General features: G+C 52.1%; 11 protein-coding genes across 11 annotated transcripts; 6 read left to right on the forward strand and 5 right to left on the reverse strand.

Moving 5' to 3' along the window:
* Window positions 1–526: 526 nt before the first annotated feature.
* Z520_07605 (uncharacterized protein) lies at window positions 527–3,173 on the forward strand (the record flags this gene model as incomplete). The annotated part of the gene is made up of 4 exons (XM_016778102.1): window positions 527–814; window positions 871–978; window positions 1,032–2,019; window positions 2,068–3,173. 4 exons carry the CDS (start codon window positions 527–529, stop codon window positions 3,171–3,173), a joined length of 2,490 nt encoding a protein of 829 aa, XP_016631008.1.
* A 1,019-nt stretch (window positions 3,174–4,192) lies between these two features.
* Z520_07606 (uncharacterized protein) lies at window positions 4,193–6,196 on the forward strand (the record flags this gene model as incomplete). The annotated part of the gene is made up of 7 exons (XM_016778103.1): window positions 4,193–4,489; window positions 4,586–4,673; window positions 4,780–5,312; window positions 5,430–5,459; window positions 5,610–5,795; window positions 5,967–6,006; window positions 6,132–6,196. 7 exons carry the CDS (start codon window positions 4,193–4,195, stop codon window positions 6,194–6,196), a joined length of 1,239 nt encoding a protein of 412 aa, XP_016631009.1.
* Window positions 6,197–6,801: 605 nt separating this feature from the next.
* Z520_07607 (uncharacterized protein) lies at window positions 6,802–7,976 on the reverse strand (the record flags this gene model as incomplete). The annotated part of the gene is made up of 3 exons (XM_016778104.1): window positions 6,802–6,903; window positions 6,961–7,672; window positions 7,726–7,976. The coding sequence occupies 3 exons, from the start codon at window positions 7,974–7,976 to the stop codon at window positions 6,802–6,804; spliced, it is 1,065 nt and encodes a 354-aa protein (XP_016631010.1).
* A 469-nt stretch (window positions 7,977–8,445) lies between these two features.
* On the forward strand, window positions 8,446–11,166 carry Z520_07608 (uncharacterized protein; the record flags this gene model as incomplete). The annotated part of the gene is made up of 5 exons (XM_016778105.1): window positions 8,446–8,474; window positions 8,561–8,961; window positions 9,008–9,598; window positions 9,658–10,196; window positions 10,243–11,166. 5 exons carry the CDS (start codon window positions 8,446–8,448, stop codon window positions 11,164–11,166), a joined length of 2,484 nt encoding a protein of 827 aa, XP_016631011.1.
* A 673-nt stretch (window positions 11,167–11,839) lies between these two features.
* On the reverse strand, window positions 11,840–13,115 carry Z520_07609 (uncharacterized protein; the record flags this gene model as incomplete). The annotated part of the gene is made up of 4 exons (XM_016778106.1): window positions 11,840–11,873; window positions 11,931–12,642; window positions 12,724–12,968; window positions 13,051–13,115. 4 exons carry the CDS (start codon window positions 13,113–13,115, stop codon window positions 11,840–11,842), a joined length of 1,056 nt encoding a protein of 351 aa, XP_016631012.1.
* Window positions 13,116–13,471: 356 nt separating this feature from the next.
* On the forward strand, window positions 13,472–14,056 carry Z520_07610 (uncharacterized protein; the record flags this gene model as incomplete). The annotated part of the gene is made up of 1 exon (XM_016778107.1): window positions 13,472–14,056. One exon carries the CDS (start codon window positions 13,472–13,474, stop codon window positions 14,054–14,056), a length of 585 nt encoding a protein of 194 aa, XP_016631013.1.
* A 795-nt stretch (window positions 14,057–14,851) lies between these two features.
* Z520_07611 (60S ribosomal protein L24) lies at window positions 14,852–15,654 on the reverse strand (the record flags this gene model as incomplete). Its single annotated transcript, XM_016778108.1, has 3 exons — window positions 14,852–15,130; window positions 15,325–15,468; window positions 15,604–15,654. 3 exons carry the CDS (start codon window positions 15,652–15,654, stop codon window positions 14,852–14,854), a joined length of 474 nt encoding a protein of 157 aa, XP_016631014.1.
* Window positions 15,655–16,176: 522 nt separating this feature from the next.
* Window positions 16,177–17,976, reverse strand: Z520_07612 (uncharacterized protein; the record flags this gene model as incomplete). The annotated part of the gene is made up of 2 exons (XM_016778109.1): window positions 16,177–16,635; window positions 16,696–17,976. The coding sequence occupies 2 exons, from the start codon at window positions 17,974–17,976 to the stop codon at window positions 16,177–16,179; spliced, it is 1,740 nt and encodes a 579-aa protein (XP_016631015.1).
* Window positions 17,977–18,569: 593 nt separating this feature from the next.
* Window positions 18,570–19,173, reverse strand: Z520_07613 (ubiquitin-conjugating enzyme E2 N; the record flags this gene model as incomplete). Its single annotated transcript, XM_016778110.1, has 4 exons — window positions 18,570–18,745; window positions 18,794–18,925; window positions 18,980–19,068; window positions 19,121–19,173. The coding sequence occupies 4 exons, from the start codon at window positions 19,171–19,173 to the stop codon at window positions 18,570–18,572; spliced, it is 450 nt and encodes a 149-aa protein (XP_016631016.1).
* Window positions 19,174–20,483: 1,310 nt separating this feature from the next.
* Window positions 20,484–22,516, forward strand: Z520_07614 (uncharacterized protein; the record flags this gene model as incomplete). The annotated part of the gene is made up of 4 exons (XM_016778111.1): window positions 20,484–20,986; window positions 21,039–21,356; window positions 21,428–21,570; window positions 21,612–22,516. The coding sequence occupies 4 exons, from the start codon at window positions 20,484–20,486 to the stop codon at window positions 22,514–22,516; spliced, it is 1,869 nt and encodes a 622-aa protein (XP_016631017.1).
* Window positions 22,517–23,671: 1,155 nt separating this feature from the next.
* Window positions 23,672–25,957, forward strand: Z520_07615 (uncharacterized protein; the record flags this gene model as incomplete). The annotated part of the gene is made up of 1 exon (XM_016778112.1): window positions 23,672–25,957. One exon carries the CDS (start codon window positions 23,672–23,674, stop codon window positions 25,955–25,957), a length of 2,286 nt encoding a protein of 761 aa, XP_016631018.1.
* Window positions 25,958–26,796: the final 839 nt, after the last annotated feature.

Consider the following 26,796-nt stretch of genomic DNA (forward strand, 5'->3'; position numbering starts at 1 on the left):
GCGCCTTTTGTTCTGGATCGTATCGCCTCGCCTCGCCTGCGTCCGCGGGGCGAAAAACCCAAGTACCGTCAACCGTGGACAAACCAACAAACCAAACCCACCCAGAGCCCACAGCCAGACCTGCTGAGCTCAGATTTCGTTAGCCACAAAACCCCTCGGGCCAAGCACAGGCACAGAGAGAAAAGAGGCACTTATGATACAATTCCCAGCGTCCTGTGACGTCCCCGTCCCTCCTGGGTGCCTCCCGAGATGCGATATTGCCGCTGCCAGTGTCCCATCGAGCCATTACTGAACCTAGGCATTAGGCATCTGTCATAAAAACCGACATAAAAATGACCCTGCATGACCTGCATTAAATACTCCCGACACACAAGGACAGATAACGCCCGCCTGCCCATTGCCCAATTCGGCCACAAATCTATCGAAACCCCCGCGATATGACCCCGGCATTCTACCTCTTCTGTGTCTAGCAATACTCTGCGCTTGATCACTGCGCTTGATCGAAGCGCAAGTCCAAGGCGTCGCCATGGCCAGTGGAATCAACCGATTCCTGTCCAAACGCGACGGAAAGCGCAATCGAGGCGCCAACGGTGACCAACACCATCACCACCACTTGCCTCACCATCCTCATTCTCATCCTCTCGCCAGAAAGCCATTCTCGACCGTGAGTTCTCTTGTTCCTGCTCCTGCAAATGTGCCACCGGCAGATCTTCTCATTCTCCTGCACAACCTACCACCGCCAAAACTCATGGCGAGTGTGCAACGTTTCTGCTTGTCCTTATGTACTCCCGCTCGGGAGAGGGATCCCTCTTCTGTATTTCTTGGCTCTTTCCCTTGTCAGAACCCATACTGACCGGCATCTCTCCGCAGTCCAGCCCCGAACTTGTCCTGAAAGGGAGCGATCCAAACTCAGCTGCCGATTTTTACGGCTTGTTTGACGCCCAGGTGCCGCCTCCGACTCTGGCAGAGGACCCCAAGGTAAGATGGTCTGGCTTCATTCCGCGTCAACTCTGCTAAACAGGCTGTGTTAGATCAAGACGTTGCGCCATCGAATCCTCAATTCCAAAGGGGTGCTGTTAAGGGATGCCCAAATCCTGTGGGCCCTTCGCTCTATTGCTGCGGCGGGAGATGTCGATGCCGCATATGGACTCTTGCTTGCCATGTCCGATGCCTCAGAAGGTATTGTCACGCCGTTTGATCCTAGAACGAAGCTCCTCGGCGCACAGAATCGGCAGGGGGTGACGTGTTTCCTCGATGCGACGCTGTTTTCCATGTTCTCTCGGCTCGACAGCTTTGAAGCCATGCTCTACAACTCGTTCAACGATGTAGCACGCAATAAGCTCGCCTTCCTTTTACGCCTCTGGGTTAACCTTCTGCGCTCCGGGAAGCTGATCACGACAGACATAACAAAAGTGATGCAGGACACTTTGGCGGAGTGCGGTTGGCTGGAAGCTGCAGAGCTGCATCAGCAAGATGCATCAGAAGCCTTTTCTTTCATCACGGGCAAGCTCGAACTGCCCTTGATGACCTTGAAGATGGACATTTACCACACCGGCAAAGAAGACAGCAACGACGATCACAAATTCATCAACGAAAGGCTCCTCGAAGTGGCCATCCCTCCGGACCCCACGGGCGACAGGTCCGTGATTACTCTCGAGGAATGTCTCGAAGACTACTTCAACAATCGAATCGAGGTCCGAAGGTACTTGGAACGACGGTCGACAATAAATTCATTGCGCAAAGCGAGTGCGGTGCATGTCGAGACGATCGAGTTGGATGGCGACCAATCACCGATTACCCCCCTCTCCCCTTCTCCAAGCTACGCATCTCCTACCAGACCGGGAGGAAACCGTACTCGCGCACCCAGCATTATCCAGGAACGCTACATCCCCCCTCGGAATGAAAGCGGATATTCATCATTGGCTCCAATTGACTCAAAGGAGTCTGCACCCATGTCGCGCGTCGGAAGCGTCCGGAAGGAGGTTATGATGCCGGCGTGGCAATTCTTCAGCCTTATTCGTAAGTCGTGCTCCCATGACTGATGCGGCTTTAACTGATATGCTTCAGCCTGGTACACCGATAACGCTCCTATGAATGACGCCCAAGTTGCCGCACATTTCTCATCAAAACGGCCCGTCCTCGGTCTTTGCCTGAAGAGATATTCATTCACCACGGGCGGCAAAGCAATTCGGCTGGATACCCAGGTGGATATTCCAGTCGAGATTGGAGTGCCTCACTTCATTCAGGATGATCGCATGGAAGACGCCGGGGGCCTGCACGGCAATTTCAAACTCTCCCTACAGTCTGTCGTCTGCCACCGAGGCAATTCTGTCGACTCCGGGCATTACATTGCCCTTGTGCGAGGCTCTGCTCCACCATGGTCTTCTGATGGACAACTCCCAGAAACAACCAAGACGTGGATGAGGTTCGACGATCTTGCACCGCAACGTATCACGGTTGTCGACATTGAGAAAGCTCTCAGAGAAGAAACTCCATACCTGCTTTTCTACCAGATCCTTCCCATTCAGGGAGATCCCGGGAGTATAGCGGCAGGAGAGGAGCCACTGGCCTCGGTCTCGGAACGCAACGCATCCGTCAGTGAGATCTCCAGTGAGTCTGCTCTGACGGACAATCAGCCTCCGTCTGGTCGTCCCAGTTTTGAGATCACGTCTCTAGAAGAACCTAGGGGGCGATCGCCGACGGAAACCCGGAGAACGAGTGTCATTTCCTTCCAGGAACCGCCGCCGGAATACACCAATGGAGCATCCTTAGCTGTACCAAATGCTGGAGATCCATCGAGCACGCCGCGTCCCAAATCGCTATCACGAACACAGAGCAAAACAAGTGAAAGTGGTAGTCTGAGCCGAACGCTGTCCAAGTTCAAAAGGAAAAGCCGAGAAGTCTTGCCGCAGGAGAACCACAACGTGGTCGAAAACGTGGCCGAGGTCCATGTCACGGAAATCCCTGAGCGTACTACACAAGCCACGCACGACGTACAGACTCACGGACCACAAACAGGTTTGCAAAGTGCTCCAAAACAAAGTGCTCTTCAATTCCAAAATCAACCCCAACATCAACCACCTAGAACGCATAAAAGCGAAAAGAGCCGCAATCGAATATCAAGGAGTAAGATGCGAGGTGAGAAACCGGATAGAGAGTGTGTTGTCATGTGAATTTGAGCGTCACCTTGCCATCTGCTACTCGATGCATCATGGTCGTTCCAGCGTTCATGCTATTTGCATTTGGGACAGGGCCGCGGGATTCCCGTGCCCCTCGCGTGTTGTTTATGAATTTCTGATGATTTCTCATGCAGAGAAGCTTGTTTTGGTGACCAAGACCATGCATATTCATGGTAGGCACGGGGAGCAAGCAAGCCACGACCATTACCACGACGTGAAGCGTTCGGAAGACAGAGATGCTTTTTCAACGGACATGAAGAATATAGGACGTTGTCCCCCCTTATACCATCCTCTTCAAGTGTGGTACTAGACTTGTTCCTGTCTTATACATGAAAAAGATGTTCATGAATTTGTGATTCGGTCGACGGGAGCCTTTGATGGCACGAGTCGACGAGGCTGACAGCGGGTTTCCTAAACGGGTCTAGCACTGGCCTTTTATTAATTACTAGTAAGTCAACTACAAGCAGCATCTGGCAATCTTCCCCAATTTTCTCCCGCTTGATTCGATCACCGCTCGCTCGGGAACAGCTGCCCCCTCCAGGCTCTTCTAGTGTATGATTGACGAGACTAAGACTGCCACATGCTTTGCGCCTCTTGTTCCGAGTGAGGAGAGAGGAGTCGAGGCTTGAGAAATGCGGGGGTTGTGCTTCCTTGGAATCCTTTCCCCCCTCTTTGCCGACGTGGGTGGGACGTACCAATGATGCCCCAAACCCATGTTCACTAACCAACCAGTCATGTCCCCTTGCTTCGTATTGAATTTGAAGCCAATGTTGACCTTGCCTGTGACCATTCGGTGATGCGGATCCGGTCACTCGCCGAGGGTCTGAATACCTAGACATGGCACTCACCCCTCCTTTACAAAGCATCGGGGAGAAGAAGGTATATATACAGGACCCCAGCCGGCCAGAAGGGGTCATTGGGTGTGTGCAAATCGACAGCAGAGTGTCTCCTTTTGCTCAGTCATCCAGACCTCCTCCAACCCAGTTGACCCTTTTGGTACACCAAGCTCTAACATGGCCAAAATAGCTGCCGAAGCGGTCCCTCAACTAAAATCCCAAATCGATGCACTCACCTCCGACCCTGATGGCGCCCCGGGTGTGGTCTTTGCTGCCGTCAACAAACAAGGCGAAATCATATTCGAACACGCGAGCGGAAAGGTGGGCCATGGAAAGTCCCAGCCCATGACCATGAACAATGTGTTCTGGATTGCGAGCTGCACCAAGATGATCACGGGTGTTGCATGTATGCAGCTCGTTGAGCAAGGGAAGTTGGCGTTGGACGATGTAGAGCATGTGGAAAAGCTGTGTCCGGTACGTTCTAGAGACCCCTTGGTTGCTCGTTTTGTGGGAGGGTGGATGATAGCGTTAGCAATGAGCCTCGCTGATGTTCGACCGCCGTATCCACAGGAATTGAAAGCTGTGCAAGTGTGGGAGAACGGCAAGTTGGTGCCCAAGAAGCGAGGCATCACCCTGAGGATGCTCCTTTCTCACACGGGTAAGCTGTCGCCCCTCGTTTTCCTGCCCTTTCATGCGTCTCCCCACCAAATCTTGTCTTTCCACGATTCTTCCATCCGCCCCTACTGACATGTCTCGACGTGGAGCCGGCTTTGGATACTCGTTCTTCGACCAGCGCGTCAACGACTGGGCCGGCCCTCTCGGCGTGGATGAGTTCTCAGGTTCTTATCACGACTATCTGTCTCAACCACTGGTGAATCAACCCGGTGAAACGTGGGAATATGGAGTTAACATCGACTGGGCGGGACAACTCGTGGAACGCGTCTCCGGGCTCAAACTCAATGACTACTTCCAACAGCACATCTTCAAGCCCATGGGCATCACGCACATCTCCATGTTCCCCAGCGAGGAAATGAAAGCCGAGCTTGCGTGGATGAACACGCGTTCCCCCGATGGGAAACTCTCCATTTACGCCAACGGCCATCTGAACAGGAGGCCGCTCTATGCGACATCGAAAGAAGAGATTGATGGCACGTTCCACGCCGGTGGAGCGGGCTGTTTCGCCAGGCCGAGCCAGTATTGTCAGATTATTGCCATGTTGTTGAACGATGGAGTGCATCCGGGCACCGGCAATAGGATATTGAAGAAGGAGACGGTCGAGACAATGTTTACGAATCAGGTGCGTCGAGTATCCCATCCCAAGGCTCCCCATGACAAGAAAGAAACAACACTGCATGCAGGTTGGTTTAGGGGGACGATTTGATGCTGACGACCCGTCGTGTGTTGTCCGTGTTAGATCCCCGAGATGCCAAACTATGCAAGACAGGTGAGTTCTTTGCCCCCATTATCTTCCACACGTGGTGTGCTGCTGGTGCTTTGTCTACAATCGTGGCGGGAACACACACGCCAAAAAACGGTTCCAGCAATTTTTTCCAGGTTGCCCTCGAAAAGACTGACTAAGTGCTGGCGGACGCAGGGCATCTCTCCACCAAAACTCGACATGTCAAACCCGCTTCCGGAGCTGTACCCCGAACCACACGACATCCCGCAAGGCTGGGGATTGACCTTCTTCCTCCACCTGCGCGACTCGGCCGTCCACAGTGAGGGCACGGGTTGGTGGGCCGGCTTGCCCAATTTGTTCTGGTGGGCGGATCGCAAGAGGGTACGTTTCTTTGTTCCTAGCTTTTGTCCATGACAACAGGCCCTGCCTCGTCCCCGTGCCTGAATCTACCTATCCCTCTCTATCGTCCTTTTTTGCTCCGTCCGTTCAAAAAAAAAAAAAGACGAGCAAAACTCTCTGGGGGCCGATGGGCTAACCTGGTTGAATTTTTAGGGCCTCGGCGGCATCATTGCCTCGCAGATTGTGCCATTCGGTATGTAAATCATATCCTCTCCTTTGTTCCTCTTTCCCAACCCCCCTTCCTTCTTTCCCCTTTCTTGTTATATCATCCCCCCTCCCATTCTTCGCGTGAGACGTTCTAGCTGACGCAAACGACAGGCGACCCTAAGATCCTGGGCCTGTGGGCACAGACTGAGGCTGGGCTGATTCAGAATCTGAAGTGAGAGAAGTAGAGAGGGGTGAGGGATGAGGAAAATCAAGAAGCGTGAGCCAATGTGCAAGGACTTAGGGGGGAAGGGAATGTGAATCCGTGAGACTACATATATAGGTTGGAAGGGAGATAGGGGAAATATATGTACCATGTGAAGGCAAATGTGTCTTTATATGTGTGTCTCTCTGTTCATGCCTGAAACTGTTCGATATGGTACATTATAGCTGCCAGCCACCTACCAACTGGCGCATGTCAAGCATCCGCAGCTGAATCATCGTGATGTGACATGTACAAGGCGACCTTCGGATTGTTGTGGGATAACCATCGGAAATGTATGCACATCTGAGCCGGGGACCGGTTCCAGCGGAATCAGGCCGAGATGCCCGGCCGGTGGCGGGAGCTGGGGAGGTACTGTATTCTCAAACGACCGACTGCCGTGAATGGTGCATCAAACCATACAGAGGGCGAAGACGGGGTCGAGAGGCTCGGCGTCGAGTCCCGCAAATAGCTTTGTGCGCAGACTCGAGTCCCTTGGGATGATGCCCGAAGTGATATGTCTCAACTCCTCCTGTCGTCACTTCCGGTCGGTTGAGATACCCAACATAAATGAGATGAATATCAATCCACAATCTTGCCATAGAACGGAATGCCCAGCTGCTGGAGGAGGAGTCTTGCATCCTTGTCACAACTGGCCGTGGTGTGAATGGTGACATAAAGACCCTGGAAAGAGGGATTAGCAAGATATATTGCAGACAAGTCAGATCATGCGAAACTCACAGGAATTAATTTGGTCGGGTAGGCGTCATAGTTGATTTCGATCTCCGGAAAACCAGCAACAACATCAGGCGTCAACCCGAAAGACAGGTTGCCACTGTTGTCCCCAGTCGTGGCCCGGACACCGTTCCAGTCCTTGATACGAGGCAAGACAACATTGATCATTTTCCCCAGAAAATGATACATGTCTTCCCCTTTCAAGTCTACCGTAAGACTGACTGGCCGGCCTCTGATCAAGCCCCAGCCCTGTTCATTCGACCTTGCCTTGTGCACCACGACTCTCTGGTTTGTGATTGCCTGTAGAATCATGCCAGCCACGTGAAGATAGCCTGAGCCTCCTTTGAGAGCGCCTTTGCAGAACGCGTGGACCGTGACTCGTTCGACCATGGGCACATTTCGAAAGGTTATGGGCCTTCTCAGTAATCGCAATACGTCTCCACCACGTGGCCCACGCAGCTGTCGGTTCGCGAAATACGGGTTGTCTCCAACCCATGGGCGTAAACGAGGGCCCTTCTCGAGAGGTCTGAAGCCGGGAGGCGTATGTTGATAGCACATTGTCATGAAGTCCGGGGCAATGATGCTGTGATAGGCGAGTTCGACTCGAGGGGACGAAAAGGGCCCAGGGACAAATTCTCGACTTGCAGGATCGGAAGGATGGAGAGGTTGATGGGGGTGCATCGGTCCACGATCGTATCTGGGACTTCGAAACCGATACCTGCGAAGAGTGAGCCAATCTCTATCGACACCAGGGGTATGCCTTTAACGTACCTGCTAGGAGGCAGTTGTCGCCTTCTTGACTTTGGAAAAGCCAGAGGATCAAAGGCTCGTGCTTTAGGATGCGGACTCTGCAAGGGAACTAGCGATGATTCCTGCTCAAGCTCCGTGTATGGCTCTGGGTTCGCTACAGCTGCTTGTGTAGCCAATGTTCGTCGCGACTGCAAGCACCTATTGCAGATTGGCGCATGATTCAAGGACCGCCACGCCCTGAGGAGGCGGAGAGAATTGAAGGAATGTGCCATAGTGCGCACATACACACGCCGGGCGGAATTGATGAAGTTGCGACTGAAATTGAAGCTGTTCTCGTGTTTCGATCTCAATCGCGGAAAATCAGGTTTGCACTTTTTGCCGCATACTTCGCGGTACTGGCATCTACGGTGGTACCCAGAGCCGCTTTGTGCAGGACGCAACTGCGGCTTTGATCCCCACCTGTTCATTGAGGACTGTAGTGTGCCTTGCAGCACTCGCACTTTCACAAGGATCCTTGCGCCTTCAACGCGGAAGGCAGTACATTTACAGCTTCAACTGTTCCAAACACTTTAACCAACACGCACCCACCTACACTGTTCTCCCGGTCCATCTTCTCGACTGTACAAAGTCGAGAAAAGTATCAATGGAACGCAGCCAGCAGCTTTGGTCGACTTCCGCCAGACATTCGTCCTGACTAGCAAGAACGGTCGCAATGACCTGTCTTTTCACCTCAATCCCATCATGGAAGATATCGCCGTACAGGCGTCCCGGTACACACTCCCCCTCCTCGAAAACTTCGTCGTCTAACGGTGGACTTGACAGAAATGTAAATCGTACAGAAACCGATCTCTTACAGGCCCTATTCCGGGCAGAGCCCGTTACTCAAGGCCTGGAATCCTTGCTGGCAAAGTGAATGCAACCAAAATCTGAAAGAACGTCTCACTCACGCCACTAGATTTCGCTCAGCATGTCAAGACTTCCTCTTCATTGACTTCAAGGCCGCGGCTGGAAAGAAAGTCGAAGACCGTCTGTGGAATGGTCATATGAAGGCCAACACAAGGTTCAGGCAATATCTTGCCAGCTTCCGTGAAGGAGAAGGCAAGAAGAAAGTTGTTGAACGTCGAAAGGCTGAGAAGCTCTATCTCGAGTTCATCAAGTCGAGCCAACGCTTCTATCGAGAGTATATCCAGCGACTCGCCTCCAACTTTAAGGATATTTCAGAGATACTTGAGATTGCACAAGGCATGAAGCTAGACAGTATGCCATGACTTAGCTTGTTGTTGATCTTGACTGACATCTGCAGCACTCTCTGTAGACCCACCTCAAATAGTCGACGATGCGCTGAAGAAACAACTCATTGACTCCTGTTATTCGGCCCTTGTGCAACTGGGAGATCTCTCGAGGTATCGAGAGACTGAATTGCAGACGAATCGACGCAACTGGGGTCCTGCTGTGGGTTATTATAACAAGGCTGTCAGTCTCAATCCTACAGAAGGCAGATCATATCATCAACTGGCTGTCTTAGCTCTCGCTGATGAGGATCACCTGCGAGCCGTCTACTATTTTTATCGAGCTATCTGCCTAGATAACCCCGCTCCACAAGCCCAACAAAACTTGGACCTTGAATTCAAGAAGCTCACCAAAAAGTCAAATCAAGGAAAGCCCATCTCCAGTGCTGCATTGGTTGCTGAGGGCAGCCGTGACCTCCATGACCGCTTCCTTATATTTCACGCTAGCTGTCTCGAAAAGGATCCAACTGGACAAAAGGATCAGCAACTTGAGATTCTTCGACTTCTGGAGGAGCAAATTCGAGAGAGGTCTGATGCTACAGTACTCAGAAAGCTCGTCTTGGTCAATATAGCGGCAGAGAAGTCCGCCACACAAAATGTCAAAGGTGCGCAAAGATAGACCATACACGGCGCAGCTCGCTATGTCACTGCTTTTACTAACCAGCACCTGCAGACACTCGGTCTTTTGAGATCATCCAATCGTTTAATGTCAAAACCTTTTTCCTCCTCCTCAGAATCTTGCTAGACGAAATGCAGAAGCTCGCAGGAGCAACCACTAACGGCAAATATGCCGTAACGGAAGATTTGCCTCAAGTTCCTCCAGTAATCCGCCGAAGTCTTCCCTATTTGAGGCTGTATAGCGGGTGGCTGTTGAGTACTGTCCAACTCCTGCTAGAGAACGAGAAACTTGTCGTGTATATGCGGCAGATGTGGCCGTTGTATGTCAACGTCCTCAATATTCTGATGCAGGTATTTCCTCCGAAAGCTGCGCCTGACATTCCATATCTCCTGGATGAAGACATGGACACCAGAGGATTTTCTGCTTTCAGTCCTTTCGTCCAAAAAACACGCCTTTCCAGCCGCCTGGGCCTGACCAAACCGGCACACAGCGACGCAGTATTTGGCCCTCGTTCCCCTGAACACGAGATGTTGTATCGACTCAAATGTCTCATCACAGACGGAGCATTACTTGCCCGTAAACAAGTGAGTAGGCTACGTAACTTACACCAAATGTTGCTGATATTTTTAGGACGACTTCAAGTCCTTGCCCATTCCTCTTACATTTGCCAACATGCGCTTCGTCTACTTCGATGCAGGGGACGCTGTAACATCGACCGGAGATCAATCTATAACTTTTGCGGTTCCCGCCTCCGCTGCCTCAATCGAAGGCATATACAGTCAACTTGGGCACGCTTCCCAGCATGAAATACCTACGCCCCAAGCACCAAGTCAACAAGCGGCGGCTTTCGACCCTGAAATTTCGATGGTCTCTAGAATGGAGAACATGGTAGATAATCTCATGCGTTCTGAAGCACCACGGCCCGCCCACAGTTCCGGAACTGCAATGTATGATCTTCCCGCATCCACGTCGAACGCCCAATTGGTGCCACAAGGGTTCAGCAACAGAAGCACATCGCAATCACAGCCTGTTCCCTTTACCGCTCGAGACCTCGTGCAGCGAATTCAGCAGTCATCGAGCGCATCACAGCCCAGCGCGGTCGACCAGGCTTTGAACGTCGCAGTCTTGCCTTCTATCTTGAACACTCCGTTTGCACCACGACCTGGGGAAACCCCAGAATCGTCGCCACGGCCAAGTACTGCCCATCGTTTCCCTGAACCATCATCAGCACCTGTTCGCATCAGCAGTTCTGCCCAATTCCAGGCTCACCTCATGCACATGCACGATCAGGTGCAAATGCGGACGTCACCATTGGAGTCGTTTGAGCCGACTATGTCGAGTCACTACGGCACTCCTATAAATACGACGACTTGGATGCGAGCGAATGATCCGATACAGCCTCCACTGTCGCCCTGGCGGAGCTCGTTTGGCAGCGCAGTACCTGTGCAGCATACTGCTATATCCACCCGCCCTGCGGATTCCTCGCCTTTTGGTGCCATTGGCGAGTCGCGTCCGAAGAGCAGTCGAACTCCTACCAGCGGCCAGCCAGGATGATGTTCCCCACTTTCTCGTTCGCTTCTTGGATTTTCAGCAGCGCTCCCACAGCGTCTCCATTAGCAGAACGAGAATTAAACAGCATCGCAATGCCGCTCTGTTCATTCTCGGAATGCAACAAGATCACTTATGAGTCCTGGACGCCACCCGCCCGCGCGGCACTGGTTCCAATGCCTTCATTCGTCGCAATCTTTTAAACTCGACGCGGAAACGGTCTAGTATCGAGGTCTGGCACAGCACTCCCAGGCAAGAGGAAAGGCTTGAGGACTGCCTGGTGGACTTACACGTACGGCGACTCGCGCCGATCTCAGGGGGCGGCGTCATCACTGACCAGATCCCAGAAGCATCAGGAAGGTCTTGCTTACGAACACGACTCTGAGCAGGGGCGAATAGAGACCGGTGGTCAATCAGACTTGACTCCGGTCTTTGTGGCTTCTATTTGAGTTCCTGCTTCTTTAGCAGTCTCCTTTTATGTCATCTCATGGCTCTAAGGTTCCGGCATCAAGTTCCTTTTCCATAAGTCGTAAATGACGTGGTATCATAACTCACATCTCTCCGGAGGCCTTGTTGAATTAGGCCATTCCGCTCTTAAAGCGCCCGTAGTGGTACATTCTTCTGGGAAATTCCAGGAACACCGGACTCATGCAATACCAAATCCGAAGAGACCTTTCGTTTAAGCCTTGTATGTCTGCTTCGGCCGGGGATATCTGTAGGGGGACACGTGTTAGAGATCGAGCCGTTGAGGAAGATTGCAAGAGACTTACGCAGGGCCCAATTCCTGCAGACTCAACCTTGCTAGCCACTGGCCCTTTTTGATACAGTCTTCCAAAGGATCGCCCTGGACCACGCCGGCGCAGAAGCCACCTGCGAAAGCATCACCCGCGCCATTCGTGTCGTTGATGAGGTTCTCGTCGATGACCGGCACCGAGTACTCCTTGAGCTCCACCTCTTCTTTCCCGGCTTCAGCCACGGCCACAATGGTCGGGTCGGTGCCCTGCGTGACAATCACCACCCTTGGTCTCTTTTCGTTGACTTTGGGCAGCTTGGCCATCAGCTTGGCGCACTCTTGCATTGAAATAGAGGAAGGGTGGCCCTGAGACTCCGCCCACGTCTTGGCCTCGTTCTCGTTCCCAAACACGAAATCGCAGTACGGCAAGATCTCGGCGAGCGGTTCCTTGAAGAACTGTGGAATAAACCCAGCGGACAGGCTCAGCATGAAGATCTTGTTCGTCTCGGCAGCGTGTTTGGCGAGTGCCATGGCTGCTGGGGGGCACACTGTCAGGTGATAGCCGCCGACGTAGAACGCCACGGAAGTCGCTTCGACCATGCTCCAGATCCGCGGTTCGAGGAGGTGCTCGAGTTTGTATTCGTTGGCGGCGGCGAGATGAGTGCACATTGTGCGGTGGTGGTCTGTGATTATGACGCCGCATTTCCCAGTGGGTGTGCTAGGGTCGACGCGGTACTCGACGTGCAGTCCTGCATGGAATAGTTTCCTTCTCGTCAATGCCCTGTCTGCTTGGAAGGGGGAGGAGACCAGCAAAAAGTGGTCTGATGTACCTTCTTCCTTACACTTCTCTCTCAAGATCTTTGCGTAGTCGTCATCGCCCACGCACCCGATATACCAGACACTGTCGGGCGGTAGCATGTACTGTGCGCCTCTGGCGGTGTTTTGCGCCGCACCCCCGGGGATCAGCTTTGCGTTGCGGTTCTGGATCAGGTCGTCGTAGAGGCCCATCTGGTGGGGTTCGGCCAGCAGCGTGTCGTTGAGTTTCAGGCCGTACTTTTCGAGCATAGCAGGATCACTGCAGAGCGATGAGATTTATATACCGGTATGGGAAGACCGGAAGGCGGGGGAGTTCATGTCAAGAAGAAGTAGGTACGTACCCAACGCCCTGGATGTCGAGGAGGGGATTCTCCAAGCAGAGCAGCTTGAATGATTTGGTCGTCATCTTGCGGAGCGGGGTGGGCAGAGGCCCCAGAGATAGGGAAGACGTAGGAGAAGAGAAGGGCGAATAGGTACGAAGGAGCAATGAGGAAGAAGATCGGACTGGGAAGATCCGTGGTCGCGCAGATACACACCTTGTCGACAGCATCAAGATGTTTTTTTTGGTGAGACTTTCGATCAGAGAATTGGCATGGCGTGTGGGGCATCAAATGATGCATTGATCGCTTTAGCCGAAGATGTTCCGTTCCGAGCTCCTGCGACGACGCTACGAACACCTGAATGTCTACCTACCTGGGTACCTAGGTAACATCACAATTTCATCGTCTACCTCATTTACGACACGTCTTCTATTCACCCAAGATGGCCTCCGCCGCGACCGAGATCGCCTCCACCATACAATCCGCTCACATCAAAAAACACCCATCTCCAGAACACGACATCAACCCCTCAACCGCCGCGTCCAAAAAGCTCCCCGGGGAAGTCGAGACCATCTCCCCTCCCCGGTCTCGCTCTCACTCCCTAAGCGGCTCCTCTGAGTCTACCATCCCCAGCGACATCATCCGCCCTCGTCCACGGACCAGGTCATTTCCTCCGATCCCCGACTTCCGCTTCGAACAGTCCTACCTCGCGAGCATCAAAACCGCGGACTCGAACTGGAGAATCGCCTTCATCACGATCCGAGATCAAGTGTTTTTGCCCCTGGTGCAGGGGATACTGTGGAACTTGGTCATGTTCGGATGGCGTCACTGGAACCGTGGGAGTAAGTTCCAGGGACAGAGTTTGGGGGCAAAAGTCAGGAAGTGGTGGTGGGGGGTCAATAATTGGAAAATCCCGGGGACGATGGGGGCGGACGCGAAAGGGGTCAAGAAACAGAGTGACAGGCAAGTGCTGCAGAGGGTCGAGGACTTCTTCGTCGATCGATTCGGGACCAGTTTGGGGGATTGACGTACCTGGGTAAAATGTCCCTACGGCATATTGGAGACGGGGTTGGTCGAATTTGTGTGGTTGGACCATCTCTCTGACAGGATCTCCAGCTTCGCCGCCCCCCAAATAGCTATGGATGTCTGCATGCGGTCGGGGACTCTCCCGCTTTCAGCCATTTGTGCAATGGGAGCGCTGGCTGGCTCGGAGAGTATCTTGTGGAGAAGTACAGAAGCTGCTTTATTCCGTGCTTATACAATTCGCGCACGCCGACCTTCTAGGTCGAAGAGTGCACCTGGCTCACGGGAGACGAAGGTGAAGCCGCAAGCAGCACCCGGCCGCAAGCAAGACGTGTCCGCAATTACAGCAGAAAGGCCGAAGTTTGACGAAGAGCTGATGCAAATGGTTTGAGAGACGTTCGAAGCCTGTGCTTGGATTCGACCCTTTCACAATGGACAAGCATTCATTGTCACAGATGCAGATATCCCCATATAGAGCGGGACTTGAGAAGACTAACAAGGGACCTGAATCACATAAGATGTAGACTTTGTCAATTTCTGTCCTGTTTTTCAAGCATTCCTCTCGTCAAGCCGCCCCAACAATGCGAGTGTTTTTGCAGCAAGACGAGCAACCAGCGCTTTCCAGTTGAAAGCCCTTTTTATCGCGTTGGAATTTCGTGTGAGCCCATCTCAATTGACGCCATCGAACTGACTGCGCGAAGGTTCCTACCAGCCATCCGCCAGGGTCTCTCTACCTTCATCTTCGTTACAAAAGTAATGAGTCTCCCAATCCCCCTCAATTCGAACCACTGAAAACGGTCTATCGGCTCTTTGCTTGCACCTTGCTCGGTGCTCCCTTGGCGCCCTGCTTGCTCGTGATCTGGCCTCTCGCAGCGTTCGCCGCACTCTTCGCCTTCTCGGCCTTCTTCTTGCTCTCACTAGCAGCCTTCTTCTCCTTGGCGTCCTTGATCGCTGCCTGACGGGCCGCGGCGCGGGCCTCGGGGCGTTGAGCGCGGCGTTCCTTGATCACGTCGAGGGAAGCGCCCACGATGGCTCGCTGGTGTTTTACTGTGCGGCGGGTGCGTTTTTTGGCGACTTCCTGGATGTGTGGAAAATAACGTTAGTGGCCCGGTGTTGGTGTTGTAGAAGTGTGCGCAGCGAGATAAAGAAGAGGTCAGGTTTGAATGCTCGGGACGTGTGTTCCTCCTCTTTTTGAAATGGATTAAACAGATCCCAACTTTTTCGACCAGTACTCCGCCACGGTGTAAAGATAGGGTTGATTTCGAGACTAACCTCTGAGATACCCTTCTTATGCATGCGTCGGTAGAGCATGGTCCAGGCTATTCTTCTTGGGTTCTTGCGCTGCAAGAAAAGGGACTCGGTCTTGCCATTCTGGAATCGGAAGATCTTGCTGTCGCCGCGGACGTAGAGCTTGCCCTGTAGAACATCGAATCCGCATGTCAGTGATGGCAATTTCTACAAAACGTGCGAAACTCGCCGTTGTGGTCTTTGCTGGCGCAAGCAACTCGCTGACCGGGACGGGGGAAAGTGCGTGCGAGTGGCATTACTGACCTTGCCCGGGTAGATCTTGGTGGCGCTGAAGGTATCGTCGTAGGTACGCATCTTAACGGTCGATTGATGCTGTACCTATTCTTCGATGGTTCGTGGAAGTGGGATGAAAGTTGGTAACGCAATCGGCCGTTTCAATGTCTGCGGCGGAGTTGCAATTCTGCAGTGTGCGCCATTAGCTAATTGCCAAGAATCATGCTACGTTCGAGTAGAGGCACAATAGCGCAGCGCTTCGATACCTAGCGAGCTAGGTATCTACACCACACACGTGATTGGAGGCGGAACAACCCCTATCCTGGATCGAAGCCTGCTTGCCTTTTACAATATCCATCATCAATCTCATGTCCTGAGTTATGATGCCTCGCTCTGATCTGGCGAGATCTCTCGAGTCAATGCCCTACTACCAAAGGGTAGGTTCTTTCAGCTAACTGTACACGTTTGTCATGTTTTCACAGAGGCTCTCATCTTGATGTCCTGTCATCCAAGAGAAGCAGCGCCAAAGCCCTTCCGTGCCACTCATCTTCATCTCCTTGTCCATGAACCTGATTCATGCACCCTGATTCATGTCTCAGCCATTCAAAGAGCGCGGCGATTCATGTCCTCATCATGCCACAAGCATTCCGCCCATGGGTTCTTCTTGCACTTTCGACATTGAATATCCTTGCAGATCGGGTTGGGGCATTCTCCACAGCAATCGGGACAGACCATCTTGCCGCAGCCGATCTCGCCACCCTTGGTGCATTGGAGGAAAGTGGGTGCTTCTTGGCCGTATGGGAAGAGGAAAGCAATCTGCAGGAGTCTCTCTTCTGCCGCCTTTAGGGATTCTGGATTGTCCTTGTGGATCTTGACGGCGAGTGCCGCAGCTTTGTAGGCACAGCAAGCGCGACCGCAGACAGCGCAGCAGCCATCGAGGCAAGTGGTGCATTTGAGATTGCGAGAGTGCCAAGCCCGGCTTGTGTTTGGGTGACGTGAATATGGCTGCCCTTCATCATAGTCATAGCTGTGATTGTTGGTGGCAGTGCGCAGATAACATTCCTAGAGCTAGCTGTTAACCCAACCTGCCACAACATCAAACCAAGGAGAGGCAGAACTTACAAGATCGGGTCGGTGAAGCATGTCAGTATTCTGAGGCGAGGCAAAGTCGGGCTGAGGCTTCTCAGACTTTGTCTTGAACAAACCACTGACCTTGCGGAGACCAGACTTCTTCTGCTCAAATCCCTCTGAAAGTGGAGTAGCAACTAACTTGCCACTATCGACGGGAGTTCTGCCTGGAGTCGATGTCCCAGCCATGGGTGAGCCTTCGTTGGAGACGTTGAAGATATCAGTCTGGACGTTCTCGGCACCAATTTGAAATGTTGACAGGTTCTTGCTGAGATCGTACGTGTTCGCAGTGTCAGAGCTTTGTCGAGGCATCGGACGAGACAAGATGGGTCGACAGGCGAACGGCTCTGGTCGAAGTGGACTCATAGAGTCTTCTGTGAGGATTGGCTTCGCGCTGAATGGGTGCTCTTGGAGTTTGCCATTGTCGTAATTTCCTCTAATAAACGCGTTTCCAGGCATTGGCAATGTCCCGAACTTGATTCTGTGTTGTAGTCGAGCTTCATGTTCAGCCTTTTCACGTTCGGCCTCCTCACGCTCAGCTTCACGCTCCTTCTCATCAAATCGTCGTCTGGCCTCTTTCACCAGTCGCTTGATCTCTTCTTTCTTAGACGTGGTGAGCAGGTGAGGCGCGTCACTCGTGGAGGTAAAGGGATTAGGCTGATTCATTGGATGCTGGCTGATGTCTGGTGCTGGGATTCTTGTCAAATGGGAGAAAGGTCCTTTGATGACTGTGTGATGAATCTGGGCATTGTTGGCACTTTCTGGAGATGAGGGTGCGACATTGTCAGGTTGAGAAGAGAGGTCCGACCCTGGCATGATGAAAGATCGCGCAGGTTTGATTGTCTTCTCGTCGTCTTCTCGTGGGACTTTCATGATGTTGGAGGAGTGGCTTTGCTTGACAGGGTCGCGGGTTGGAGAGAAGGAATTTGGGTGATTTTGGACAATTTCCATTGCCCGATTCACATCAAATTCAAACGGCTTCCCAGTTACAATTGACAAGGGCCGAAAAGACGCGCCTCTACGTCTGTTGTAGAGGGGTGCGACAGAATGTGAAGCATCACTCACGTGATCCTTCAGCCTCGTGCCATCCCCTCTGTCTGGCGAAGCCTTTCGACTCCGCACAGACAAGGACGTCAGGCTCAACTTCTTCCCCAGAGTCCTGAAGGGGGACCCCGGGGAACGAAGGAGGGCCTTGACGGCCTGCGGCGTTGATGGCCGCGAGGGTAGGCACGAGGCCATCTCATCGGAGTCGAGACTCCACCGGCTCTGCTCCATGGTGGACGTCTTTGCTGTCGATGAAAGCGAAAGGGAAAGGGACAACGTGGTTTGGGGTCAACAGTTTCACTGTAAATGTTGCTTCAGTTCACGCCGAGCGTCAGCGGCGGGTACAAAATCGACCAATTGCGCGCACCAGTCTCCAGCCGGTCCCTGAAGCGATGATGTCGCCGTGTCGCGCGAATCACATATCAAAATCGGCCGCCAAATGGTCAGGATGGACGACATATCATGAACGACAAAGACCGAGATGACGGGATGCGCTCTGTCCCTAAGAACATGGACGAACAACAGGGGACGACACAGAGTCAAGTCCATATGAAAGGTTTGAAAAGCAGATTCAGCAAGAATCCAGAACGACTCACCATAGTACAGAGAAACGACCTCAAACCAAGAATCTTCTATTGTATTCGTCATTGATAATAGAGCCCATCGTGCTGAAAGTGTCGAAAGGCAGGAGCCTTTCTTCTCTGTCATGGCGTCAAAACTGAAGTCTCATCAGATCGTTGCACGTTCCATGCTACACCTTCATCGAATTCCCCATCTTCGGCAACCTTCCCTTGGACCTGGATCATCAAAAGTGAAAATTGCAATCATGGCATGGCATAGGTTCTGGTCCACTCTCTTGCTGTTTGGATCGCAGCCTCCTGGTCCTCCTTCCAGCGCTGAGCAACATCATTTGCCAAAGGATCATCCGGGTTTGGTGCACCTAGCAAAGCCTGAATGGAGAGAAGAATCGTTCTGATCTGAAGCGCAGGCGACCAATTGCCTTGACAAAAGATTAGGTCTAGTCCAACCCAAGGGACAAAGTACTCACTCTTCAGTACGTCCAGGCAGATTCGACCGAGCTTGTCAATATTTGGATGGTATATCTTTGTCAGAAATCTGATCTTGGGAGGGGTCATCGGATAGTCGTCTGGCAGAAAGAGTTCGAGCTTGAAAACGCCACCTGCAGAGAATCAGACGCGTCTCCTGGCAGAGGGCTGGTGATATACCGACGTACCTTCATATGGAGATTGTGAAGGGCCATGTATGCTGACATCGAAGTACCGCAGGTTGTCTTCGTGAGGCACTGCGCTAATTCCTGGGACACTTGAAAAGACTTAGATGGACGACTCAGCGCACAGGCCAGAAAGGGACCTACGGCTCTGCCATCAACCTCTCCGTCTCTTTCACAATTCGTTTCGGCAACGCCATCGCAAAGGTATTGTATGTTCACCTGGCCACAGGGGCAGATCAAAGGGCTTGGACCTCAACAGTCTCGGAGAGCTCAACTCTCAGCAACCCCGCCGGCAAGGTCAGAATGGAATGGACGACCGAACAGAAAGCAAGTCGTGGGAGGACGTCTGAATAGGTATTGGGACCGCAGTTAACGTGGGGCAGAGCGATAGCAACAGCGCGTGAAAGAAGAGGTGGCAGGTCAATGGTGCGGTACACGGGCCAGTCGATATGAGTGCTTCTTTCTCCAAACAGCGGCTGCTTTGCTGAGGCAATTGAATGGGTTGTCACTGTCGTTTGAGTCACTCTGATTGATATGGCGCTGCTTCAACTGCGCCTTCCATTCAATCCCCATGACTCGTGAATAATCTTGGCGTCATGATTCTGATGACAGAGCATGACTCGAGTTACGTTGCAAGCATGTCGTTCCCCCTACCATGCTAGGTAATTGTCTGTCTCTACCGCTCAGCCTATCTTCCTCGCAGGATTTGAGGATTGGAAGACGGAAGTGTTTGTTGCAGTGACAGTCGTGATGTTGTCATCACTATTCGATGTCTGTGCACCAGCAATGCCTCTTTCTCACTGATAAGCCACACTGCCAGACGACTTCGACATGAAACCCTGAGCAGTACACCTTCACGAGCAATAGCTCATACCCACCCTTGAGCTTCTACAAAGTGCATTCGGGATGGAAAAGGAATACCGTTGTCCAGTCGGTTGGATCTCGACACGACACACGTGGTGACAGCCTTAACCTGTCGCGCCTTCAGCATGTCCCCGCATTTTAGTGTCCCGCATCCTGAAATATTCCCCTGATCGAAGGATACGAGAAGGATGTCCCACCTCTGGAGGCACCCCACCATGAGAGCATTGACCTGGATACGGTGCTCCTTGGCGAGTCCAACTCTCATTCCAGTCCATGAGACATAGCAAGTTTTCTAGTAAGATCCGGAAGAGGACCGCAACAACAATCTAGGTATGGATTGTTGTCTGTTGAGGGGCCTCCTACCCCAGCACTTCGTCGTCCGTGTGAGGATACTTTCTTAGACCGGTGGCCCCATATGAGAATCTAGAATGAGTGCTGGGTGAAAGAGCCCACTCAAATAAGAAGTCGTCCTTTCCCACCTATGTTCTTGTGTTTGACTCAGAGTTCTGCTTTTGGAGCTTTTACCACTCACCGAGACCAACAAATGACCGCTCCAGAGGAAAACGATGGTTTCGAAACCACCGATGTGATAATATGTGGATGTGGGCCGACTGGAGCACTGCTAAGTGCTCTTTTAGGTCGAATGTCTGTCAAGAATGTTGTCTTGGAGAAAGAGCAGGAGATCGTGACAGATCCGCGTGGTATTGCTCTGGATGAGGACGGGATTCGACTTTTACAGGAACTGGGTTTGTATGGGAAGGTACACGGCGAGATCGGACAACATATTGGTTGGACCTTCTTCACATCTGGAAAGCATGGGCTCATGACCAAGCCATTCCTGAGTATGAATCTAGGCACCAGCGACGGGGGAACCGGCCACGTTGGTGTTATCTGCCACAAACAGCCAGTAATGGAAAAGAATATCCGTATGGCTGCAAGCAGCTGTCCAAGCTCGCAGCTGCGTCTGGGGTCAACGATTGTGGGTATCGAAGAAGACGAGGACTTCGTTCGAGCACTGTACATCGACAACAACGGCACACAGCGCACTATTCAGGGGAAGTTCTTTGTAGGAGCAGATGGGAAAACCGGGTTCACACGCAAACGCTATCTGGAACCAAAAGGGGTTTCCCTCCAAACACTTTCTGGGTAAGTCACATTTACTGCACAAGGCACACCAGGCAAATTGACAAGACGCTAGCTACGAATACCAAGAGACGTGGGTAGCGATGAACTGGCACATGAACCTCCCTACGCCAGAGACACATCCACACTTCCCTCTCTGGAAACTCAACTACACCCCTGAACAAGTCTACGACAAATTCTTTCCACCAAATTTTCGATTCATTGGCAATCCTGACAGACCCTCGGTCTGTGGAAGTTTCGGGCCACGGAACGAAAGACTCTGGAGATTCGAATTCGTGGTGGACAAGGGAGAGGATCCACAGGAAATGGCTACTTGGGATAGGACATCTGAAATCGTCCTGCCATACCTGACTCACCCCGGCGCGGATTATGGGTAAGGACCCCACCGTCTACATAGTGACATGTTCCTGTACATGACTTACGACTTACACGAAACCCGGGCAGTTTGAAAGATCCTGTGCAATACCCGGTTGATTGCATCCACGTTCTGCGATCGAGGCCTTTCACTTTTGCTGCCCGAAGCTGCAACAAGTGGTCCGTCGGAAGAGTGTTACTCTGTGGGGATGCAGCCCACGTTATGCCTCCGTGTACGTATTTGATGGTTACAAACTTGAAATAGCACTGACAGATGTAGTCGGCGGCCAGGGCATTGTCTCAGGATTCCGAGACGCTTCAGGTATTGCATGGAGGCTCGCACTAGCCTGTCGGCCCGAATTCGATGGAAGCTATGAAACCCTCTTCAACGGGTGGTTTTTAGAACGAAAGCAGCAGTTGGACCGCTCACTTGCTGCTACAGTGGCCAACGGAAATCTGACAACGGCTCGGAACCCCATGAAGATCTTTCTTAGGGATTGGATCTTGTGGTTGATGCAACTTGTCCCCAGCCTGAGACATAAGCTCGAGCGAGGCCCACGCGCGAACGGCATGCAACGATACAGATTCGGCCCCGGAATGGCGTTCCTCCCTGACCTAGCAGGCGGATATTGCTTGCCACAAGTGTACTGTTGTTCGGTTTACCCCTCGACCAAAGATCCACTTGTGAGAGTCCAATTTACTGATGACGTGCTACTCAATGGGCCAAGGACCAATGCACTGCTGCGACTCGTCGTCGTGATTGATGATGTGGAGCAGGCGGAGAAAGCATGGTCGGATCTCAGAGACCTGGATCTGGAGAATGTTTCCAACAACGAAATCCGGAAGGAATCTGCTTTCTTCCTCATCCATTCACCATCCCTCGTGAGTCGTCCGGCAAGCACTCCGTGTGATATCCCCCAGCAAAATGTGTATCGTATAGCAACTGGGGACGAGTTTGCGGCTTCAGAACTTTGCAGAAACCGGCCCTACCCGACCGGATACGACATGTATCGGATTAAAAAGGATGTTGGCGGGAGGAAGTACGTTTTGGTCCGTCCAGACCGATTTGTATTTGCCGCCTGTCATACTAGCGCAGAGCTCATCACTGCTTGCGAACGCATCCCTCCAACATTATTTGGATCTTCCAGATCAGCAGAGCCGCACGGATCTAAGCGCTAGATGCACCCGACGTCTGATGTCACCAAAAGAGTGATTTCTATAAGCCAGTTGTTTGGGGGCTTCCACGCAGGATCCCGTCTCCGGTTCAGCAACTTTAAGCACATGATCTTTAGGCGTCATTGGATATCTATATATACTATGGCAAAGTCATCTATTAGACGATTGGTTGAGGAATCAATCTCTGATGTTGAATGTGGCTCGAGTACAAATCACTGGCACCTCAGTATAGCTCTTTCTACGTTCTTGATACCCGGACGCCACCAAAGATCGGCGAGCAAAGACGGTCAAAGCCGGCGTATCTGAAGCCGCCACGGCCGCCCCAAAGGATCTCGCAGACCCGGACAAGTCCACCAACCGAGGCTTTTGGCGACATGTGGGAGCGCGACCAGCCTTGTCACGGGGCGATATTCGCCCGCGAGCATGGAACCTCGAATCCTGATCTGCGACTTCTCCACGCCTATGCCAGCTTCCCCATATTCAGCCGAAACAATGCCCCCAGCATTCCGACATATTTGCGAATCCTCCCTATATCTCATCTTAGTGTCAGCAACCTTGGCACTTGTACCGTTGGTGGCGGCTACCTAGAAAGCCCTCATATCCTTCGACAATCAGCTTACTCCTCGAGCGCACTCCCAATTCAACCTGCACAAAATTTAGCAAGGTTCTGGTAACATCTCCATCCAGGTCACCTTCGCCGATACAGCCGTCCAGTCAATGTTGAACTAGCTCTTCTAGCGGCAAGCGATGGCGACTACTCTGTCGACCAATCCGACTCCCGGGTGTCAGACTGAACAGGATTCGCAAATGCCCAAGCCTGTTGCAATCAGGACAGGAAAGGGGAAAAAGTGTCCCTTTTGCTCCAGAGAGTTCTACAAAGCCGATCATTATCATCGTCATATAAGATCTCACACCAAAGAGAAACCATTCCGCTGTCACATATGCCGCAAGGCCTATCCCCGCCAGTAGGTGAAGTCTGCCTCCCAATCGGTGTGCAACACTAACTCATCGAGCGACACATTACTCCGTCATGCAAGAATCCACAGCCAGGATTCGAATGTCACTGCTTCGGGCAAGAAAGCCACGCACAAGGAAGCATCTCAGGCGATAGATCAAGACACATCTCCCTCGGGTAATTCTACTTCGCCGTCCAGATCCATGAATCTCGAGGGGCCAGTGGTCACCTCGTACGACAACCAAACAACGCCAGCGTCGCATTCTTCCGGGAAATTGCTAGGCTTCGCTCATCTTGAGAATGTACAAGGCCCAGGTGCAAGAGTCAACCCCGCTTTTCCACGGGGTCCTCCAACGCAAGATATTGTAGGCAATCCGGTAGGAGCAATGCAAACTCTAGGAGAGAGCCTCCAGCCGGCTGAGACGTTCAGTCAATCTCAAATGACAGCGACTATGCTGCCAACACCCGCGATATCTGGAGGTGATGCCACCCTAAACTCACAAAGCAATCAGTTCAGCGTCGGTGGATCTCTCGAGACACATCCATTCGGAGAGCAACTTAGTGACGCTCACTCTGGACAATGGCTCCTGGAAGACGACTTCGACTTTACCATCTTCGAACACATGGGCTTCAGTAGTACACTTCCTGAACCACAGCTTATGCATCTTGACGACAACTTCAGCTCGCCGCCTCTCCAAAAGACAGAGAATTCCAAGTTTCGGCCCGCCGTCCTTGATCTACGACGAATCTGGTATGTCCAGGTTTCCGGTATGGCGAACGAGTCCGACCCAGACTCTGGGTCCGTCACGCCGGGGGAGATCTCCCCAACGTCTCTTGACAACATCGATGAAACATATCGTATGAAGATGGCAAATAAGCTGCGACCAGTCCTGCGGGATGAGCCGCTGCCCTCCATTGACTTTATGAATTTGTGTATTCACCTCTTTTTCACCAGATTCAATGTCGCTTTACCTCTCATACACAGCCCAACTTTTCGACCAACGCACAGCAACGCTCTGTTAGTCCTGTCAATTTGTTCGGCAGGTTGTCTGTCCCTGGGCTCCGATATGTCTGCCAAAACAGGTTCCATGCTCTTTGAGCGGGTTAACAAGGCTATTCTCGTTGCTCCCTGGGAACGCGCCCTTCCTAGAACCACTGACCAAACTTGGAACATTGTGAAGGCTTCTATGATCGGCCAGACTTACGCACTGCTGTCGGGTGACCCGGCTCACCGAGCGACGGCCGCTGCCTACCATGGTTCACTCATTGCGCTTGCCCGTCACCACAAGTTGTTCAACCCGGCGCCACCATTCCATCTTCCTGACGATCTCTCTGCTGAGGCCCTGGACAAAGCATGGAGGACATGGGTCAGACAGGAAGAGCTGAGAAGGATAGCTGTGCTACTTTATATCCATGACGCCGAGATCGCAGCACTATTCCATCACGAGCCGGTCTTTCGTCACAACGCAGGACATATACCAACAGTCTCTTCGTCAGAGCTCTTCTGCGCTCCATCTGCACCTACTTGGGCTTCATTGCTGCGAGCAGAGCAAAGAGAGATGCACTTCGCGACCTCCAATTATCGAACCGAAATTTCAACTTCTTTCAACGTTGGACAAGGAGGGGTCCAGAGTGATAGCGAGCCAACTACCCCGTTGCACCCAGGCTTGAAGTACCGCAACATATTGAATGTGTACAACGGCCTCTCTGGCATCAGTGCATCAATTTGTGAATGTCGACATTTGAATCTCCTCTCGTTTAACACGGTGAGCAAATTCGAGTCCGCCCTTCTCACATGGTACGCGTCCACTCCAAAGGACTTCAAAATGTCGTACGACCCTTCGTTGCAAATGGAAGCTCCATTCAGCTTGCTTCCACTATGGCATTATAACTTCCTCGCCTTGAGCACGGACCTAAATATTCTTGAGATTGCAATCGGCAAAGAAGGTAGCGAAGTCTCTCCGTTGATCCGCGAGTCAGTGCTATCGTGGATTACGTCCCTGGACTCTAAGAGATGCCTGCTGCACGCCCTGTTCCTGCAAAATCTGATTGTATCGACGAACATGGGTGCACTTGTTGCCATCCATACGCCACGAATCCTCTTCTCAGCCGCAATCTGCTGGTATTGCTACATGCTTTATCTACCAGAGAGTTCTTCGGCATCAGTATCATGGGCATCTTCATTCCCGGACGGGATGTTCGAACCACTAAATTCGCTTCCAGAGATTCAGCTTCTTCGCGAAGGTAAAAGTATGGATTCTACCAACATTTACCCAGTGCCACATATATTGGATGCAACTATTGCTGCACTGCCAAAGATACTGGCCGCAAATATCGCCGAAATGAAAGCCAATACCATTTGCGTCATTGAAAGCACTCTCCGCAGATTAGGGACAGCAGGTATATCACTGCGATTTGCGGACATCATTCAAGTCTTCATTTCTGGGGAGAAAGATAGCTTCAGAGCGGACCAACAGGCGATACGATGAGTTTTACGGGTGACAGTAACTTGACCATCGGCCAAAGGACTGGCACAACCGCGGTTCGAGGAACAGAAACCAATACTAGTAGCAGCATCAGAATAAAGTGTTGAGTTCAAGGCTGCCCCGTCGGAGACGAATAGCAACCGGTGTAGAAGAGAATATGCGACTATGATTCAACTGAGATGCGCTCCATGCTATTAGAGAGAGTTGCGAGAACAGTCCGCTAGGGACCATATGCCTAATGCATATACCAAGGCCCTTGGACTGCACGAATCGTTGATTCGTCGTTGATGCTGGCAACGCGCCGCATGCTCTTCTCATAGGGACGGTATCTAGATCTGGAACCAGCGTACTCCTCTGCCAGAGCCAAAGACGTATCTCTAAGTACCTAGGGACCTAGGTACTCAACAATAGAATGATTAGTATCAAGAAGTGTCTCCGTTCATGATCTTGACAAGGCTCGATGCCCCTTTTTTGGCAGAGTGGCTTTGCCAAGGCCGTATGATGACTTAGATGTTATGTAATTGGTCTTGGCATTTGGCTGAGTGAAGCCTTTCCAGACGTGCCTTGTTCGCTTCCTGGTCCTCTACATTGTTCATAGGAACATCCAACAATCATCCAACAATCGCCATTCGTACGCCTCCGCTACCCTCAGCGGCAACTCCTCTTCGAGTCATAGTGCTCTTGACAACCTGCTACTCGGTCTGAAATGCACTGAGCTTCCCTTGCAGCAGAGCGCAATCTTCAAGACGCGATTGCCACCTCGCCGCTTGAGATGAAGGCTTCCAGCTCCCTGCGTTACGCCTTGGGCGGGCCTACATTTCATAGCCGTCTGGCGAGATGAA

Source organism: Fonsecaea multimorphosa, assembly GCF_000836435.1.
Source record: "Fonsecaea multimorphosa CBS 102226 unplaced genomic scaffold supercont1.15, whole genome shotgun sequence".
NCBI lineage: Eukaryota > Fungi > Ascomycota > Eurotiomycetes > Chaetothyriales > Herpotrichiellaceae > Fonsecaea > Fonsecaea multimorphosa.